The sequence below is a fragment of the Esox lucius genome, chromosome 9 (assembly GCF_011004845.1).
Source record: "Esox lucius isolate fEsoLuc1 chromosome 9, fEsoLuc1.pri, whole genome shotgun sequence".
In the NCBI taxonomy this organism is placed as follows: Eukaryota; Metazoa; Chordata; class Actinopteri; order Esociformes; family Esocidae; genus Esox; species Esox lucius.
The window spans coordinates 2,290,317-2,309,658 of record NC_047577.1 but is presented as its reverse complement, the minus strand read 5'-3'; the positions used below and the strand labels follow the sequence as shown (position 1 = coordinate 2,309,658).

General features: G+C 40.7%; 2 protein-coding genes across 2 annotated transcripts; both read right to left on the bottom strand.

Moving 5' to 3' along the window:
- Positions 1 to 830: 830 nt before the first annotated feature.
- Positions 831 to 10,846, bottom strand: LOC114839777 (zinc finger protein 883-like). Its single transcript, XM_029122068.2, has 3 exons — positions 10,335 to 10,846; positions 9,328 to 9,438; positions 831 to 4,157 (listed from the first exon to the last, which is right to left on the bottom strand). Exons 1-3 carry the CDS (start codon positions 10,630 to 10,632, stop codon positions 2,500 to 2,502), a joined length of 2,067 nt encoding a protein of 688 aa, XP_028977901.2. The 5' UTR covers positions 10,633 to 10,846; the 3' UTR covers positions 831 to 2,499.
- A 471-nt stretch (positions 10,847 to 11,317) lies between these two features.
- Positions 11,318 to 16,676, bottom strand: LOC105007165 (zinc finger protein 2 homolog). The gene is made up of 4 exons (XM_029122073.2): positions 16,180 to 16,676; positions 15,702 to 15,812; positions 14,853 to 14,963; positions 11,318 to 13,884 (listed from the first exon to the last, which is right to left on the bottom strand). The coding sequence occupies exons 1-4, from the start codon at positions 16,424 to 16,426 to the stop codon at positions 12,326 to 12,328; spliced, it is 2,028 nt and encodes a 675-aa protein (XP_028977906.2). The 5' UTR covers positions 16,427 to 16,676; the 3' UTR covers positions 11,318 to 12,325.
- Positions 16,677 to 19,342: the final 2,666 nt, after the last annotated feature.

Sequence of the window (19,342 nt, the reverse complement as noted above, 5' to 3'; positions counted from 1 at the left end):
TAAAACTCATCGCCATCTTTTGACTGGAGTGGGTAATGCCGTTCAGAAAAATATTCAACATGTTTTTAAATAACATTAAATCGTGCCATTAATGCACCGTCTTTTAAAGTTTTTTTAGTCGAACGCATGTCGCTTTCATTGAGACTTATTATTCAGACGTCTGCTCACCACCTGAGGAATGACGTCCACAATTTGTTTAATTAAATGCACCTTTCTAAGCGGACTGTCAAACTCCACTGACTGGCACCGAGGCTTTGTTCCGAGACAGGTTATTCACAGATTTGCTTCCCATATGTAAAACCAATAGCAATTAAAACATTTCACAATAGGCATAATACAAAATAAATAAATAATGCGTGTTGGACATTGATTTCAATTGGTTAACTCTTGCTATGTGCAATTTTATCAAACACTTGAACTGTCCGATCTTTCTTTTCAAGTGTTCACCAGCGTGGGGTTTAATGTGTGAGACATTGGTGGTGTTGTCCAAGCTATCTATCCAGACAAAAACGTTTTCACAAAGACTAGACTAAGGCCACAATCCCAATCAGACCACTGGTTGCCTTTGAAACATGCCGATTATCCCCAATCTAATTGAATCCCTTGAACAAAAGCGTTTTTCTTTTTGATAAGTTGAGGCATTTGTACAGAAAAATAATTGGTCCCTTTTATAGAAAAAATACAAAACATGGTCCCTGTTATAGAGTCCTTAGTAGGTTAGGTCAAATGAAATGGCTCTCAAAAGTATTCACCCCCCATGGATGTTTACACACTTTATTGTGTTACAACATGAAATCAAAATGTATTATTGCCATTGATCAACACAAAAAGGTCCATAATGTCAAAAATAAAATCTACAAATTGTTTAAAGTGAATTACAAATAAAATACAGAGAAATACTGCATTGCATATTTGGTGCAGGGAAATATACCAGCAATTACAGTCATGAGTTTATGTGGATATGTCTGTACTAGCTTTGCATATCTGGACACAGCCATCTTTGACTGGGCTATTCCAGGACATTGACCTTGTTGTTCTTGGAGTCATTGTCCAACTGGAAGATGAATGATCTCCAGTCCCAGGTCTCATGCAGACTTCAAAAGGTTTTCTTCCAGAATTTCTGAAAATTTACTGAATCCAGTATAGCTTCATGTTCATAAGCTTTTGAGGCTCTGATGCAGAGGGGCATCCCCATAGCATGACGCTGCACATTACCATGCTTCATGGTAGGGATGGTGTTCTCAGAATGTGCAGTTTTAGGTTGGCACCAAACAGTGCTTAGCACTGAAACCAAAAGGCTCTATTTTGATCTCCCAGACCATAGAATATTCTTCCACTTGGTCTCAGTCTCCCACATACCGTTTGGCAAGCTATTGCAGACAGTTACTATTTTGAATTAGTCAACTGGGTGACACTGGGTGAAGAAGTGAGTAAGGGAAGGATCAAAGCATTCAATCCAGGCTAGCAGGAGGGCTTAAGCCAAGAAAGTCGACTCAGATTCTACAACTACAAGTGGAAGCAAATCATCAACCTCAGACTGTGCTCTATATGAAACAAGTTCAACCAGAAATTGCAGAACTTGTTCTTATCCAGAGGGGCTTACAATAGTGAAAGCATAATTTCCCTTACATTTTTGTCCCGGCCCTCTGGGAAATGCACCCATAACTTTGGCTTTACAAGTGCCATACTATATCAGCTGAGTTACATGGTACCTAAGAAAACAGCCCTCAGTGGTGCTGCTCTGTCTGAAATCAACTGTAAGGTTGCAAGGACAGGAGTCACTTCAGATTCATATGGAGTTAGCTTATGTTCCCTCTTCCTTCACATCTGTCTTATATTGCTCCAAATCTAATTCAATCTCTTCTCCCTCATCCTTGATAACCACATTTAAGGAAAAGGGAGGCTTCACTTTGTTGTGTAATCTCTCATGTTTCTCAAGGGCATCTGCCACTTTGAAATTCTTTCCACATTGGGAGCAGTGGAAAGGTTTTTCTTTATTGGTTTCTTTCTCGTGTAGTTTCTCATGTCTCTGAAGGGTCACTTTCTTACCAAAACCACACTTGGATCTCAGTCTCCAACATACCTTTTGGCAAAATCTATTGCAAACATTTACTATTTAGTAAAGACTTGGGAAGGGATAAAACAAATCAATCCAGACTAGCAAGACTCATACAATAAATAAAACTCAAAAACATTTCACAACTGCAGGTGAAAGTAAATCATCAACCTCTGCCTGGACTCGTTCTTAAAGAGGGTTGATTAGAAGTTGCAAAGCGTATAACTTGCGTTTGTATTGCATCCAGGTATAATGTAATACCTGTTTAGAATCTACACTCTCTACCGTGATAGGTAGTCAGTAGTACCTGCAGAGATTATTTACTGACTTCCAAAACAGTCATAGCAGTAAAATAATATACATCTTCATTTAAGTCACTCAGCAGACACTCTCATCCAGAGGGACTTACAAAAGTGAGCGCATCATTTTTTCATACACTTGACTTATGTTTCCTCTTCCTTCACTTCAATTTTATATTCCTCCACTCTGCTTTCTTCTTTAATCTCTCTCTCTTCTCCCTCCTCCTTAATAATCACATTCAAAGTAAAGGTAGGTTTCACCTTGTTGTGTATTTTCTCATGTTTCTGTAGGGCATCTGCCTCATTGAAATTCTTTCCACACTGGGAGCAGTGGTAAGGATTTTCTTTCCTATGTATTTTCTCATGTCTCCTAAGGGATGCTTTCTCACCAAAACTGCTTCCACATACAGAGCAGTGGAAAGGTTTTTCTTTATTTTTTTCTTTCTCGTGTAGTTTCTCATGTCTCTGAAGGGTCACTTTCTTACCAAAACTGTTCCCACACTGGGAGCAGTGGAAAGGTTTCTCTCCAGTGTGTACCATTTGATGAGTCTTTAAATTGCTTGAGGAACTGTAACACTTCCCGCATTGAGGGCAGGGATAACTCCTACGACCAGGTAACATTGATGTACTTGGGTCAACTTCACTACTATTGCCCTCTTTCTGACGTTTCCTCTCTCCCTCATTGATTTCCCCCTCACCCTCTTCCTCTTTAACAATGATATTGAGCATACTGGCAGGTTTCTGTCCAATGTGTATCTGCTGATGTGTCTTTAGGTTTCGTTGCAGAGAGAAACTTTTCTGGCATACAGAGCAGTGGTAAGGCTTTTCCTTGCTATGTAATCTCTGATGTTTCTGTAGGTCACCTGCAAAACGGAAATTCTTTCCGCACTGAGAGCAGTGGTATGGTTTCTCCCCTGTATGTATCCTCTGATGTTCCCTAAGTGTTTTGTAATTACTCAAGCACTTTCCACACTGTGTACAGAGATAAAGTTTCTCCCCACTATGTACTCGCTCATGTCTGTTAAGGTTTAATTTTTCACTGAAACACTTGCCGCATGTGGAACAGCAGAACGGTTTCTCTCCAGTGTGAACTCTCTCATGAATCTTTAGCGTTATTTCTCTTGGAAAACTCTTTTTACACACAGAGCATTGGAAGGGTTTCTCTCCTGTGTGAGTTTTTTCATGAATCCTAAGAATTCCTGCCTGACTGAAACTCTTCCCACATTGGTTGCAATGGTGAGGCTTCTCCCCTGTATGCACTTTCTCATGTCCTCTAAGACTTCCTGAACGACTAAAGCTCATTTCACACTGGGTACATTTGTAAGGCTTCTCCCCTGTATGCACTCTTTCATGTTCTCTAAGACTTCCTGAATGTCTAAAACTCTTTCCACACTGGGTACATTTGTAAGGCTTCTCTCCTGTATGCACTCTTTGATGTTGTCTAAGAGTTCCTGAATGATTAAAGCTCTTTTCACACTGGGTGCATTTGTAAGGCTTCTCCCCTGTATGTATTCTCTGATGACTTTTCAGACTTCCTAGCAGAGTGAATCCGTCCCCACATTGAGAGCATTTGTAAGGCTTCTCTCCACTGTGAGATCTCTGGTGACTCTTCAGTTGTCCAGCTCGACGGAAGCTCTTTCCACATTGGGAGCATAGGAATAGCTTCTTTTGTTTAGGTGCCAACGTCTTTGATTCAAGGTGAGTTGGACAAGTAATGTTTTTACGACAGCAGGGCTTCTGTCTGCCTTGTTTGGAGTTTGTGGAACTGGGACCACTGTCTGAGCCTGGGTTTGAGATTTTTTCTGTAAGAATATAAACATGTTGGTTAAACAGGAACAACAATCATATGATCAACCATTCAAGTTGTCAAGCTCTTCCAAAAAGGCTTTCTTTAAATCCTCAAACTGTACAATTGATCTCACACTTTTAAGCCTAAAACATTACGTTTCAGCCTGAAGTTGGGGCGGGGGGGGGGGGGGGTGGTTTGTTCCCTCTAGCTTGAACTGTTAAAGACATATGCTTTTAGGGGTAATAAATGCATATTGTGCAAATATGACTAATTCATTTGGTCATAAACGATAAATATCGCCTATATTTGGACAAAGTGAAATTGTGTCATACTTTCTGGAGGCTATGATTGGACACAGTGTAATTCAGTCTTACTGATTGGAGGCTATTATTGGACACAGTGTAATTCAGTCTTACTGATTGGAGGCTCAATCAATCAAATGTATTTATAAAGCCCTTTCTACAACAGCAGTTGTCACAAATTGCTTTACAGAGACACCCGGCCTTAAACCCCAAGGACCAAACAACAGCAGTGTTGGATTTCAGTGGCTAGGAAAATCTCCCTAAGAAGGCCGAATTTTAGGAAGAAACCTAGAGAGGACCCAGGCTCAGAGGGGTGACCAGTCCTCTTCTGACTGTGCCGTGTGAGTCCAATTAGAATAATAAATACATTTCTCTGGGCTAAATCCAGAGTCTATTTGATTCTAGACTAGGTCAAAAGTATGACCAGGTGGACAAGGACAGGGAAAGCAACGGGCCCCCCAAACCAGGTACTCCGCAGGTGTGGACCAGGACCTCATCTCCTCCTAAAATTTAAAACTGGAGGAGACTGAGAAAAAAGTTAGAAAGTGCATTCCTCATATCCCCCATCACAATAATATAGCAGCGTAACACCTTGGAACTAAGACGGGGGGGTCCGGCGACACTGTGGCCCTACCCGGGGGAGGCCCCGGACAGGGCCCAACAGGCAGGAAATCAATCCACCCAGATTGCCAGGCATCAACCAAAGGGACACCACCAACCGCAACCCCCCTGAAAGAGGGCATAGTATTGCCAGCAGCGTACAGCCCAATTGCACAAGTGCGCAACAGAGAGACAACAACAAGCCAGTGACTCTTCCCCCGAAAGGCATTGGAGGGAGGGCATCCCAGTGGCGACGAGAGCCCACCTGGCAAGACAGCAAGGGTGGACAGTATCAAGCCTACTGGTCACCTTCACACCCCCGGGCCAGGCTGCACCTAATTATAAACCGTGCTGTAGAGATGAGTTTTTAGTAGACACTTGAAAGTTTGCACTGAGTTTGCATTTCTAACCTTAATTGGCAGATCATTCCACAGTAGTGGAGCTCTATGAGAAAAGGCCCTGCCGCCAGCTGTTTGTTTAGTAATTCTAGGTACAATTAAAAGGCCTGCATCTTGCGATCTTAGGTTACGTGTAGGTATGTATGGCTGGATCATTTCAGCAAGGTAAGTAGGAGCAAGTCCATGTATTGATTTATAGGTTAAGAGTAAAACCTTAAAATCCGCCCTAACCCTAACAGGCAGCCAGTGTAACGACGCCAGGACAGGAGTAATGTGTTCAATTTTTTTTGTTCTAGTTAAGATTCTAGCAGCCGTGTGCAGCACTAATTGAAGTTTATTCATTTATTTGTCTGGATAACCAGAGAGAAGAGCATTGCAGTAATCTAGTCTAGAGGTAACGATAGCATGGACTAATTTTTCTCCATCAGTTTTTGATAGAAAGTTTCTAATTTTTGCAATGTTTCGAAGATGTAAATAAGCAACTCTTGAGACAGATTTTATATGTTCTTCAAGGGAGAGGTCAGGGTCAAGGGTAACGTCAAGGTTTTTTACAATGCTCTTTGTTTCTTGGGTCCTAAAACGAGCATTTCTGTTTTCCTTGAGTTTAAGAGCAAGAAATTCTCTGTCATCCACTTCCAAATATCTGAAACGCATGCTTCCAAAGTAGCAAATTTGGGGCTTCTCCATGCTTCATTGAAATATATAACTGTGTGTCATCAGCGTAACAGTGAAAGTTTACATTGTGATTTCGGATTACATCGCCCAGAGGGAGCATATAAAGTGAGAACAATAATGGGCCCAGAACCGAGCCTTGAGGAACACCAAAGCATATCTTTGACTTGTCAGAGGATATGCCATCCACACTAACAAACTGGTATCTTTCAGATAAATAAGATTTAAACCAGTCTAGAACTGCAGTCTCAGTACTATGATGGGATCTGAAACCCGACTGGAGTTTTTCATAAATGTTATTTGTCTTTAGGAAGGTATTCAGTTGTTGGGAAACACATTTTTCTAAGATTTTAGAGAGGAACTGGAGGTTCGATATTGGCCTATAATTGTTTAATATGTCGGGATCCAGATTCGCTTAATTTCCGCTATGATTGGACACAGTGTAATTCAGTCTTACTGATTGGAGGCTATGATTGGACACAGTGTAATTCAGTTTTACTGATTGGAGACTATGATTGGTAACAGTGTAATCTAGTGTGAAAGGTTGTAATCCAAAGATAATATGAATGTTATGATTCCAGTTACACACAAGGAAAATAATGTACTTATTAACAAAATGATCCTATTCACATTTTTGAAAATATGAATATATAATTATACACTAACCTAAAGGATTATTAGGAACACCTGTTCAATATCTCATTAATACAATTATCTAATCAACCAATCACATGGCAGTTGCTTCAATGCATTTAGGGGTGTGGTCCTGGTCAAGACAATCTCCTGAACTCCAACTGAATGTCAGAATGGGAAAGAAAGGCAATTTATGCAATTTTGAGCATGGCATGGTTGTTGGTGCCCGACGGGCCGGTCTGAGTATTTCACAATCTGCTCAGTTACTGGGACCATTTCAAGGGTTTACAAAGAATGGTGTGAAAAGGGAAAAACATCCAGTATGCGGCAGTCTTGTGGGCGAAAATGCCTTGTTGATGCTAGAGGTCAAAGGAGAATGGGCCGACTGATTCAAGCTGATAGAAGAGCAACTTTGACTGAAATAACCACTCGTTACAACCGAGGTATGCAGCAAAGCATTTGTGAAGCCACAACACGCACAACCTTGAGGCAGATGGGCTACAACAGCAGAAGACCCCACCGGGTACCACTCATCTCCACTACAAATAGGAAAAAGAGGCTACAATTTGCACGAGCTCACCAAAATTGGACAGTTGAAGACTGGAAGAATGTTGCCTGGTCTGATGAGTCTCGATTTCTGTTGAGACATTCAGATGGTAGAGTCAGAATTTGGCGTAAACAGAATGAGAACATGGATCCATCATGCCTTGTTACCACTGTGCAGGCTGGTGGTGGTGGTGTAATGGTGTGGGGGATGTTTTCTTGGCACACTTTAGGCCCCTTAGTGCCAATTGGGCATCGTTTAAATGCCACAGCCTACCTGAGCATTGTTTCTGACCATGTCCATCCCTTTATGACCACCATGTATCCATCCTCTAATGGCTACTTCCAGCAGGATAATGCACCATGTCACAAAGCTCAAATAATTTCAAATTGGTTTCTTGAACATGACAATGAGTTCACTGTACTGAAATGGCCCCCACAGTCACCAGATCTCAACCCAATAGAGCATCTTTGGGATGTGGTGGAACGGGAGCTTCGTGCCCTGGATGTGCATCCCACAAATCTCCATCAACTGCAAGATGCTATCCTAGCAATATGGGCCAGCATTTTCTAAAGAATGCTTTCAGCACCTTGTTGAATCAATGCCACGTAAAATGAAGGCAGTTCTGAAGGTGAAAGGTGGTCAAACACAGTATTAGTATTGAGTTCCTAATAATCCTTTAGGTGAGTGTATAATTATATATTATATTTATATTATATTTTAAGTGGAACAATGTTTCTCACTACTATTAATACGCTACTTTATGCATTCAGGGACTCTATGATGAATGTGAGCCAACTAGCTGACGAAAGACATCATAATGAATACAATATATGAGATGTTTCACACCCCAAGACTTTTGCATGTTGTGGAACGAGGTGTGAAGAGGTTTCTGGGCCCTCAAACCAAATCGGTTCTTGTTTACATCAAGCATTGAATTACTTTAAAACATGGAAACAACTAGATTGTTTGTATATTTGGACAGGGTCACATGTTGTTGTCTTTTCTCTCCGGGACATTGGATTTGAAATGAAACAATCACTAAGAGGAGCGAAGACTGTCAGCAATAATTTGAAGGCATTTACATCGATATAACGTGAATATTGTAGGATTTAGAGGCCTTCCTATACATTATCCCTCCATTTTAGGGGACAGTGGACAGCCCTTCCTATACATAATCCCTCCATTTTAGGGGACAGTGGATAGCCCTTCCTATACATAATCCCTCCATTTTAGGGGACAGTTACCAGCCCTTCCTATACATAATCCCTCCATTCCAGGGGACAGTGGACAGCCCTTCCTATACATAATCCCTCCATTTTAGGGGACAGTGGACAGCCCTTCCTATACATAATCCCTCAATTTTAGGGGACAGTGGACAGCCCTTCCTATACATAATCCCTTCATTCCAGGGGACAGTGGACAGCCCTTCCTATACATAATCCCTCAATTTTAGGGGACAGTGGACAGCCCTTCCTATACATAATCCCTCCATTTTAGGGGACAGTGGACAGCCCTTCCTATACATAATCCCTCCATTCCAGGGGACAGTGGACAGCCCTTCCTATACATAATCCCTCCATTTTAGGGGACAGTGGACAGCCCTTCCTATACATAATCCCTCCATTTTAGGGGACAGTGGACAGCCCTTCCTATATATAATCCCTCCATTTTAGGGGACAGTGGACAGCCCTTCCTATACATAATCCCTCCATTTTAGGGGACAGTTGACAGCACTGTACCTCACTCAAAGGCACTTTGATCATTTTGACTGGAACTGAAACTAAATGTCTCTCTGACTGCTTCATCCAGCAAGTCAAGGCCACATCACTCACCATATGTAGAAGCTATACGTTTTCAAGGAGGTGATGTAGCTAATAAACAGGCCGCTTGTAAAAACAGTTGAACGTCCCGTCTGGCTCTACTAAACCACTGATTACAGCTAAAAGTCCTAGGAGCCAATAGTTAAAGCATTTACATTTATAAACTAATGACATAGATCTTCAGATCATGTCTAAATAAATGAATACTCACCATAGTCCTCCTGGTCATCTTCTTCCAATGTGACAGTAATCTCTCCTTCCTCCTTCACTCCAAAAACGTCTTCCTCTTCTCTAACTGTGATGTTAATGTCCTCCTGTTTCACTGTAAAAATCACATGAAGAGCGTTGATATTGCTTCACCCTTTTGTTCCATTGTCTTTTCAGGCTCCTTAATTGGGCAAAACTCCTTCCACACTTGGTGCAGTAGCGTTGTCTTGCTGGTCTCTTTTGACAAAGAGATTTAAATTTTTCTTTATATACAATTTTATATTAGCAAAAAAGAGAGGGGATCAATGTTATATTCACAAAAACAAAACACTGTTTTTAATCCTTTTTCTCTGATGCAAAATGTTTGCAGACTAAAGGAGTGACCCTGATTGAAAAGTCCACATATTCCAATTAGGTTTAATCTCGACTTGATCCTTTAATAAAATGAGGCCTTTCACTGTGAAAAAAATCTATACTCTACTCCCTAAGACACTAAAGAATATACAGATGACTCTACCCCCAGAGACACTACAGTATATCCTGCTGACTCTACTCCCAGAGACACTACAGAATATCCTGCTGACTCTGCCCCCAGAGACACTACAGAATATCCTGCTGACTCTACTCCCAGAGACACTACAGTATATCCTGCTGACTCTACTCCCAGAGACAATACAGAATATCCTGCTGACTCTACTCCCAGAGACACTACAGAATATCCTGCTGACTCTACCCCCAGATACACTACAGAATATTCTGCTGACTCTAATCACTGAAGAACTACAGAACATCCTGCTGACTCTACTCCCTAAGACACTACATCATATCCAGTTGACTCTACACACTGAGACACTAAAGAATATCCTGCTGACTCTACTCACTGAGGCACTACAGAATATTCTGATTACTGTATTCCCTAAGAAATTTTAGCTTTATCAAAACAGTTTGGAACAACATGCCGAAATGTAAACTTCAGCAGAGTTTTTTGCCGGTCCTTAACGCAACACTCACCGTAGTTAATCGGAGCTCCAGTCTGTTCCTCTTCTTTCTTCAAAGTGACATTAATCTCCTCATTCTCCGCTTTCACTGCAAATACGGCATCCTCTTTTATCAAAGGTACATCATCCACCTGTATTAGTCTGAATATCTCCCCCTTTTCTGTCATTGAGAAGTCTTCTTTCACTCTTAAAGCATCACTATCTACTTCTTCTTTAACAGCGACAATCCTCTGTTCCTTGTCTTTCACCAAGGCTTCTTCCTCCGTCCAGGCCTTTTTTTCAGTAACTGCGCGGTAATGTAGCGAGCTCATTGTCAGGGATGTTAGCTTGCTAAGTGAGCATTAGCGATTAACTTAGCGTTAGGCCACCTTTACCTGCTCACTAACATTATACATAATGAATTAAATGGACCAATATACCACTTGATTTATTACAACAGCAAAAAAATATACAAAATATCGGTTGGACGTTGGCTAACCAGCTAAAATGGTAGTGGAACCGTATCCGTGTTCTGTTGATGTAGTTTTGTCATGCTAGAAACATAACCTAAAACTCATCGCCATCTTTTGACTGGAGTGGGTAATGCCGTTCAGAAAAATATTCAACATGTTTTTAAATAACATTAAATCGTGCCATTAATGCACCGTCTTTTAAAGTTTTTTTAGTCGAACGCATGTCGCTTTCATCGAGACTTATTATTCAGACGTCTGCTCACCACCTGAGGAATGACGTCCACAATTTGTTTAATTAAATGCACCTTTCTAAGCGGACTGTCAAACTCCACTGACTGGCACCGAGGCTTTGTTCCGAGTTATTTACAGATTTGCTTCCCATATGTAAAACCAATAGCAATTAAAACATTTCACAATAGGCATAATACAAAATAAATAAATAATGTGTGTTGGACATTGATTTCAATTGGTTAACTCTTGCTATGTGCAATTTTATCAAACACTTGAAAAGAAAGATCGGACAGTTCAAGTGTTCACCAGCGTGGGGTTTAATGTGTGAGACATTGGTGGTGTTGTCCAAGCTATCTATCCAGACAAAAACGTTTTCACAAAGACTAGACTAAGGCCACAATCCCAATCAGACCACTGGTTGCCTTTGAAACATGCCGATTATCCCCAATCTAATTGAATCCCTTGAACAAAAGCGTTTTTCTTTTTGATAAGTTGAGGCATTTGTACAGAAAAATAATTGGTCCCTTTTATAGAAAAAATACAAAACATGGTCCCTGTTATAGAGTCCCTAGTAGGTTAGGTCAAATGAAATGGCTCTCAAAAGTATTCACCCCCCATGGATGTTTACACACTTTATTGTGTTACAACATGAAATCAAAATGTATTATTGCCATTGATCAACACAAGAAGGTCCATAATGTCAAAAATAAAATTGTTTAAAGTGAATTACAAATAAAATACAGAGAAATACTGGATTGCATATTTGGTGCAGGGAAATATACCAGCAATTACAGTCATGAGTTTATGTGGATATGTCTGTACTAGCTTTGCACATCTGGACACAGCCATCTTTGACTGGGCCATTCCAGGACATTGACTTTGTTGTTTCTGGAGTCATTGTCCAACTGGAAGATGAATGATCTCCAGTCCCAGGTCTCATGCAGACTTCAAAAGGTTTTCTTCCAGAATTTCTCTGTACTTTACTGAATCCAGTATAGCTTCATGTTCATAAGCTTTTGAGGCTCTGATGCAGAGGGGCATCCCCATAGCATGACGCTGCCCATTACCATGCTTCATGGTAGGGATGGTGTTCTCAGAATGGGCAGTTTTAGGTTGGCACCAAACAGTGCTTAGCACTGAAACCAAAAGGCTCTATTTTGATCTCCCAGACCATAGAATATTCTTCCACTTGGTCTCAGTCTCCCACATACCGTTTGGGAAGCTATTGCAGACAGTTACTATTCTGAATTAGTCAACTGGGTGACACTGGGTGAGGAAGGTTGCAAGGACAGGAGGCACTTCACATTCATATGGAGTTAGCTTATGTTCCCTCTTCCTTTACTTCTGTCTTATATTGCTCCAAATCTAATTCTTCCTTAAATTCAATCTCTTCTCCCTCATCCTTGATAACCACATTTAAGGAAAAGGGAGGTTTCACTTTGTTGTGTAATCTCTCATGTTTCTTTAGGGCATCTGCCACTTTGAAATTCTTTCCACATTGGGAGCAGTGGTAAGGTTTTTCTTTACTATGTATTTTCTCATGTCTCTTAAGGGATGCTTTCTCAACAAAACTGCTTCCACATACAGAGCAGTGGAAAGGTCTTTCTTTAATTGTCTCTTTCTCATGTACTTTCTCATGTCTCTGAAGAGTTACTTTCTTTCTGAAACTTTTCCCACACACAGAGCAGTGGAAAGGTTTTTCTCCAGTGTGTAGTAATTGATGAGTCTTTAAATTACTAGAGGAACTATAACTCTTCCCACATTGAGGGCATGGGTAAATCTTACGACCAGGTATCGTTGATGTACTTGAGTCAACTACACTAATGCCCTCCTGAACTTTTCTCTCCCCCTCATTGATTTTCCTCTCACCCTCTTCCTCTTTAACAATTACATTGAGAGTACTGGCAAGTTTCCATCCAATATGTATCCGCTGATGAGTCTTTAGGTTTCGTTGCTGAGAGAAACTTTTCTGACATACAGAACAGTGGTAAGGCTTTTCCTTACTATGTGATCGCTGATGTTTCTGTAGGTCACCTGCAAAACGGAAATGTTTTCCACACTGAGAGCAGTGGTATGGTTTCTCCCCTGTATGTATCCTCTGATGTTCCTTAAGCGTTTTTGAATTACTCAGGCACTTTCCACACTGTGTGCAGAGAAAAGACTTCTCCCCACTATGTACTCTCATATGTCTATTAAGGTTTAGTTTACCAATGAAACGCTTGCCACATGTGGAGCAATGGAATGGTTTCTCTCCAGTGTGGACTCTTTCATGAACCTTTAGAGTTACTTCTCTTGTAAAACTCTTCTGACAGACAGAGCAGTGGAAAGGTTTCTCTCCTGTGTGAGATTTTTCATGAATCTTAAGAATTCCAGTCCGACTGAAACTCTTCCCACATTGGGTACATTGGTGAGGCTTTTCTCCTGTATGCACTGTTTGATGTTCTCGAAGTCTTCCTGAATGATAAAAGCCCTTTCCACACTCTGAGCATTTGTAAGGCTTCTCGCCTGTATGTACTCTTTGATGTTGTGTAAGGCTTCCTGAATGATTAAAGCTCTTTCCACACTGGGTACATTTGTAAGGCTTCTCCCCTGTATGTATTCTTTGATGACGATTCAGGCTTCCTAGCTGAGTGAATCCTTCCCCACATTGAGAGCATTTGTAGGGCTTCTCTCCACAGTGTGACCTCTGATGACTCCTCAGTTCTACTGATTGACTGAAGCTCTTATTACAACGGGAGCAGGGGTAAAGCTTTGTTTGTTTGATTAGTTTGTTTGATTTGAGGACGTTTTTAGTACAGCAGGGCTTTGGTCTGCCTTGTTTACTGTTTGTTGATGCTGTAAAACTGGGTCCATTGTATGAGCCTGGTTTTGAGCGGTTTTCTGTAATAATATAAACACATAAGTTAAAGGACAACAGCTATCACAAGACCATCTCATTAAAATTGCCAAACTCATCCAAAACAACAGGGATGCACTGCTGTTTCAAGAAGCTGGATTCAGTGGTCACTCTTTTTGTATCCTCTACTAGACAGCCCAATCTAAAGTATTGCTTGAGGAATTGCACTTAGCTAAAAATATGTTTCCATTTCACATTGATGTTCTTAATTGTTATCCAGAAATTCTGGTATGTTCAGACATTTTTGCAAAAAGTCTTAGTTGCACAATTTCCCATCAACCTAAGGGGTTTGCTGCTTTACTTCACATAATTTGCATGAAAATGTATTTGGACTGCAGACAATATATAGTCAACAGCTGCTGGCTGCTCTCAGGACTGAGTTTGGAAAACATCAGCTAGCTGCCAAAGAGTCCATAAAAACCAGCTACAAGCTGTTCTGTTAATCAGGTCCCAACAAGACTAAAAATATGGTCCATCTCTGTGTTTGTGAATCAACTTGGCACATTTGCAGACAGGCCATGTGTTTTGTTGCCCTTTCCTTTAGTACAACTTCATTGCTATTGCAAGAGTATATCTATCTGGTAGAGTTCTAGAGAAAGTCAGCTGCGTCAACACGATATTCTTGCAAATGTGTTCGATATATTGGAATACTGACAGGTATGCATCATTTCAATACTAATTTATCCAAAAACAATGGCAGAAGAGTGACAACAATCAAATGCTTCAGGAAGCAAACGATTAATAGGGATTCATCACAAAAACTATCCTACTTCTACATTTTTGTATATTTTTTAGTAGAACATTACTACTGAGTGTAAAGTCACTTGATAAAAATGATTCTACTACACCACTGATCACAGCTAAAAGACATAGGAGCCAACATTTAAAGCATTTACATTTAGAAACGAATTATGTAGAGCTTCAGATCTCGTCTAAATAAATGAATACTCACCAATGTCCTGGTCATCGTCTTCCAATGTGACAGTAATCTCTCCTTCCTCCTTCACTCCAAATACGTCTTCCTCTTCTCTAACTGTGACATTAATGTCCTCCTCCGCTGTTACTGCAAAAATCACATTGAAAGCAGTGATATTGATTTGGCCTTTAATTTGATTGTCTTTTCAGGATCCCTGGGTAAAACTCATTCCACAATACAGTGTCGATAAGCCGGAGGCAGAATACTGACACCAGAATCCAAGACAACCCACCCAAACAAGGGGGGCCAAAGAAGAAAAAAGAATTCCTCCATGTGGAAAGCTGCCAAGCCATCAATCTGCTATCCGGAAGTACTGAACGTGCCAGGCCAGGGGAGGTGACATAAAGGCAACAGAAATGAAAAAATGTATGTGGAAGCGAAGAGACCACAACCACTGGTGCTTAAACACCTCATCCACAGAGGAGTGCTCACATCTGCAACCACTGGTGCTTAAACACGTCATTCACAGAGGAGCGCTCACATCCGCAGCCACTGGTGCTTAAACACGTCATTCACAGAGGAGCGCTCACATCCGCAGCCACTGGTGCTTAAACACCTCATCCACAGAGGAGCGCTCACATCCGCAGCCACTGGTGCTTAAACACGTCATCCACAGAGGAGTGCTCACATCCGCAACCACTGGTGCTTAAACACGTCATCCACAGAGGAGCGCTCACATCTGCAGCCACTGGTGCTTAAACACGTCATCCACAGAGGAGCGCTCACATCCGCAGCCACTGGTGCTTAAACACGTCATCCACAGAGGAGCGCTCACATCCGCAGCTACTGGTTAAATAAATCATGTCTAAATAAATGAATACTCACCAATGTCCTCCTGGTCATCTTCTTCCAATGTGACAGTAATCTCTCCTTCCTCCTTCACTCCAAATACGTCTTCCTCTTCTCTAACCGTAACATTAATGTCCTCCTCTTTCACTGCAAAAATCACATGGATAACTGATACTGCTACACCCTTTTGATCAGAATAAAATAATATCTAAAATACTATGCATGTTTTGTGAATAGAGGCTAGGGTTAATATTGCATTAATGACAAGTATTTGTATTCTTGTCAATACGTTTAAATGTGTCACATTTCATGAACTGCTACTGGTTAATAACGCCCATGCTGACCAAACGCATGAGATTTTTATCTGCGTGGCTTTGACGCGTTGAAACCTGTCATTAACTCTACAAATATGACTCTAGTTGGCCACTCTCCATGTGGCTTTAAAAAAAAGCTTGGAACATGACAAATAGTAAACTTCAGCAGAGTGTTTGCGGGTCTTTAAGGCAACACTCACTGTAGTTAGTAGGATCTTTTGTCAGTTCCTCTTCCTTTAAAGTGACAGTTATCTCCTCATCCTCCTCTTTCACTCCAAAGGAATCCTCTTCTTTTAAAGGAGCATCCTCTCTCTTTATTACTCTTAAAGTCTCCCCGTCTACTTCCTTTTTAACAGTGACAATCCTACGTTCCTTCTCTTTCACGAAAGCTTCTCCCTCCGTCCAGGCCTGTTTTAAAGCAATTGCGCGGTATTGCTGTGAGCTCATAATCAGGGATGTTAGCTTGCTAGTTTTAGCGATTAGGTTACAGTAATGTTAGGCCATTCTAACCAGTTAGGTAACTGATATTGTAAAAATAAAATTACATAGAGTAACTATCAAACTATGTGTTGGTAATTATGGGTTTATCACAAACAAAATGTTTTAAAGCTGTAATTTCTTGGTTTGGTATTAGCTAGAAAGCTTCCAAAACCGGGAGCAACAGCGGAGGTTGAACGGTGTCCTGTTGTCTGAGAGTCGTCATGCAGGAAGCGTCATTTGAGAGACGCGGTTGTTTGAGTCTTATATCACAACCTTGTGGGTGGGGTGGGTAGCGCACATCAGAACAATATTTTATTAATTTCGAAAAATACATTTTATAGGAATAATTAGATTTAAGAAATTTAAGAGTTTAGGGAATGTAAGATAATTGTAAAATAATTTCGCTGTAGTGAAAAATTGTTTTCACTACAGCGGTTGTCACAAAGTGGTTTTACAAAACAAAATTTCAATAATTTCTAAATTGGTACTATTCTTGCAAATGCCCGCGACTTGAGCAAAGATCTCAATTTCATTTGAAAAACTGTTTTACATTTAAAAATATACTACTAACAAAAATAGGAAAATATAATTAAAATATATCATAAAAGATGTAAAACCTCAACAGTTCGCCGACTGTTGAGGTTTCTATATCCTGCTGACTCTACTACCTGAGACACTAAAGAATATCCTGCTGACTCTACTCATTAAAACACTACAGAATATCCTGCTGACTCTACTCATTAAAACACTACAGAATATCCTGCTGACTCTACTCCTTAAAAAACTACAGAATATCCTGCTGACTCTACTCCCTGAGACACTACAGAATATCCTGCTGACTCTACTCCCTGAGAGACAACAGAATATCCTGCTGACATTCTTGCCACATTCACACTTAGTAACTGTTGCTTATCAGACATTTTTGCTATTTTGATGATTAGACTTTGTTGTTATTATTACTGCACTTCCCCATCTTCTCCACATACAAATAATATACACTTCCTGTTCCTGTGTTTGCAGCCCCATTTTATTCACATTATTGTCATCAGTGTAGTGTCCTGATTCAATTTGATTTAATGTGCTGAATGTATTCTATTCTTTCTATTCTTTTTTTTCATTGTCATGAGTGATCTGAGAAATAAGCATTTATGACAAATACAACATTAGTCTTACAACACTAGCATCTTGGCAGCAGCAATCAAATGTATGGCTTTCATAAGTAAAAGCTCTGTATGATACAAAATTATTAATACAGCTTTTTTTCATTAAGCCAATGTATGCCTCTAATGTGTAGCCTATTGAAATCTAGGCATTTATTTGTCCACATAAAACGTTTTAAAACCCTGATAAAATATAAATGTCACTGAAATATATTTCTGAAATATATTTCAGTGATATTTATATATACACTCACCTAAAGGATTATTAGGAACACCATACTAATACTGTGTTTGACCCCTTTCGCCCTCAGAACTGCCTTAATTCTACATGGCATTGATTCAACAAGGTGCTGAAAGCATTCTTTATAAATGTTGGCCCATATTGATAGGATAGCATCTTGCAGTTGATGGAGATTTGTGGGATGCACATCCAGGGCACGAAGCTCCCGTTCCACCACATCCCAAAGATGCTCTATTGGGTTGAGATCGGGTGACTGTGGGGGCCATTTCAGTACAGTGAACTCATTGTCATGTTCAAGAAACCAATTTGAAATTATTCAAGCTTTGTGACATGGTGCATTATGCTGCTGGAAGTAGCCATCAGAGGATGGGTACATGGTGGTCATAAAGGGATGGACATGGTCAGAAACAATGCTCAGGTAGGCTGTGGCATTTAAACAATGCCCAATTGGCACTAAGGGGCCTAAAGTGTGCCAAGAAAACATCCCCCACACCATTACACCACCACCACCAGCCTGCACAGTGGTAACAAGGCATGATGGATCCATATTCTCATTCGGTTTACGCCAAATTCTGACTCTACCATCTGAATGTCTCAACAGAAATCGAGACTCATCAGACCAGGCAACATTCTTCCAGTCTTCAACTGTCCAATTTTGGTGAGCTCGTGCAAATTGTAGCCTTTTTTTCATATTTGTAGTGGAGATGAGTGGTACCCGGTGGGGTCTTCTGCTGTTGTAGCCCATCTGCCTCAAGGTTGTGCGTGTTGTGGCTTCACAAATGCTTTACTGCATACCTTGGTTGTAACGAGTGGTTATTTCAGTCAAAGTTGCTCTTCTATCAGCTTGAATCAGTCGGCCCATTCTCCTCTGACCTCTAGCATCAACAAGGCATTTTCGCCCACAGGACTGCCGCATACTGGATGTTTTTCCCTAGAAATGGTTGTGCGTGAAAATCCCAGTAACTGAGCAGATTGTGAAATACTCAGACCGGCCCGTCTGGCACCACACTCAAAATTGCTTAAATCACCTTTCCCATTCTGACATTCAGTTTGGAGTTCAGGAGATTGTCTTGACCAGGACTACAACCCCTAAATGCATTGAAGCAACTGCCATGTGATTGGTTGATTAGATAATTGCATTAATGAGAAATTGAACAAGTGTTTCTAATAATCCTTTAGGTGAGTGTATATGTGCGTGATCTGAGTGCTCTGTGATCTGAGTCATTGTTAATTTATGACAAGATAAAAAAAAATGTTATTAAAAACATACAAATAATTGGCATCATCCTAAACTACTAGTTTTATTCTGAACTATATTAACCCGGAAATACGTTTTCGTATAGCTAACAATACGCTGGCACAGACCAGTCACAGGTAGACATGGAGTTAGATAGCACACCGGATGTGTAAAGCTGAAGCACGGTCATGGAGAGGAAGCCGAGGTGGCTGAGCAGTGAAAAACTCACTGGGTCAAGATGTAGC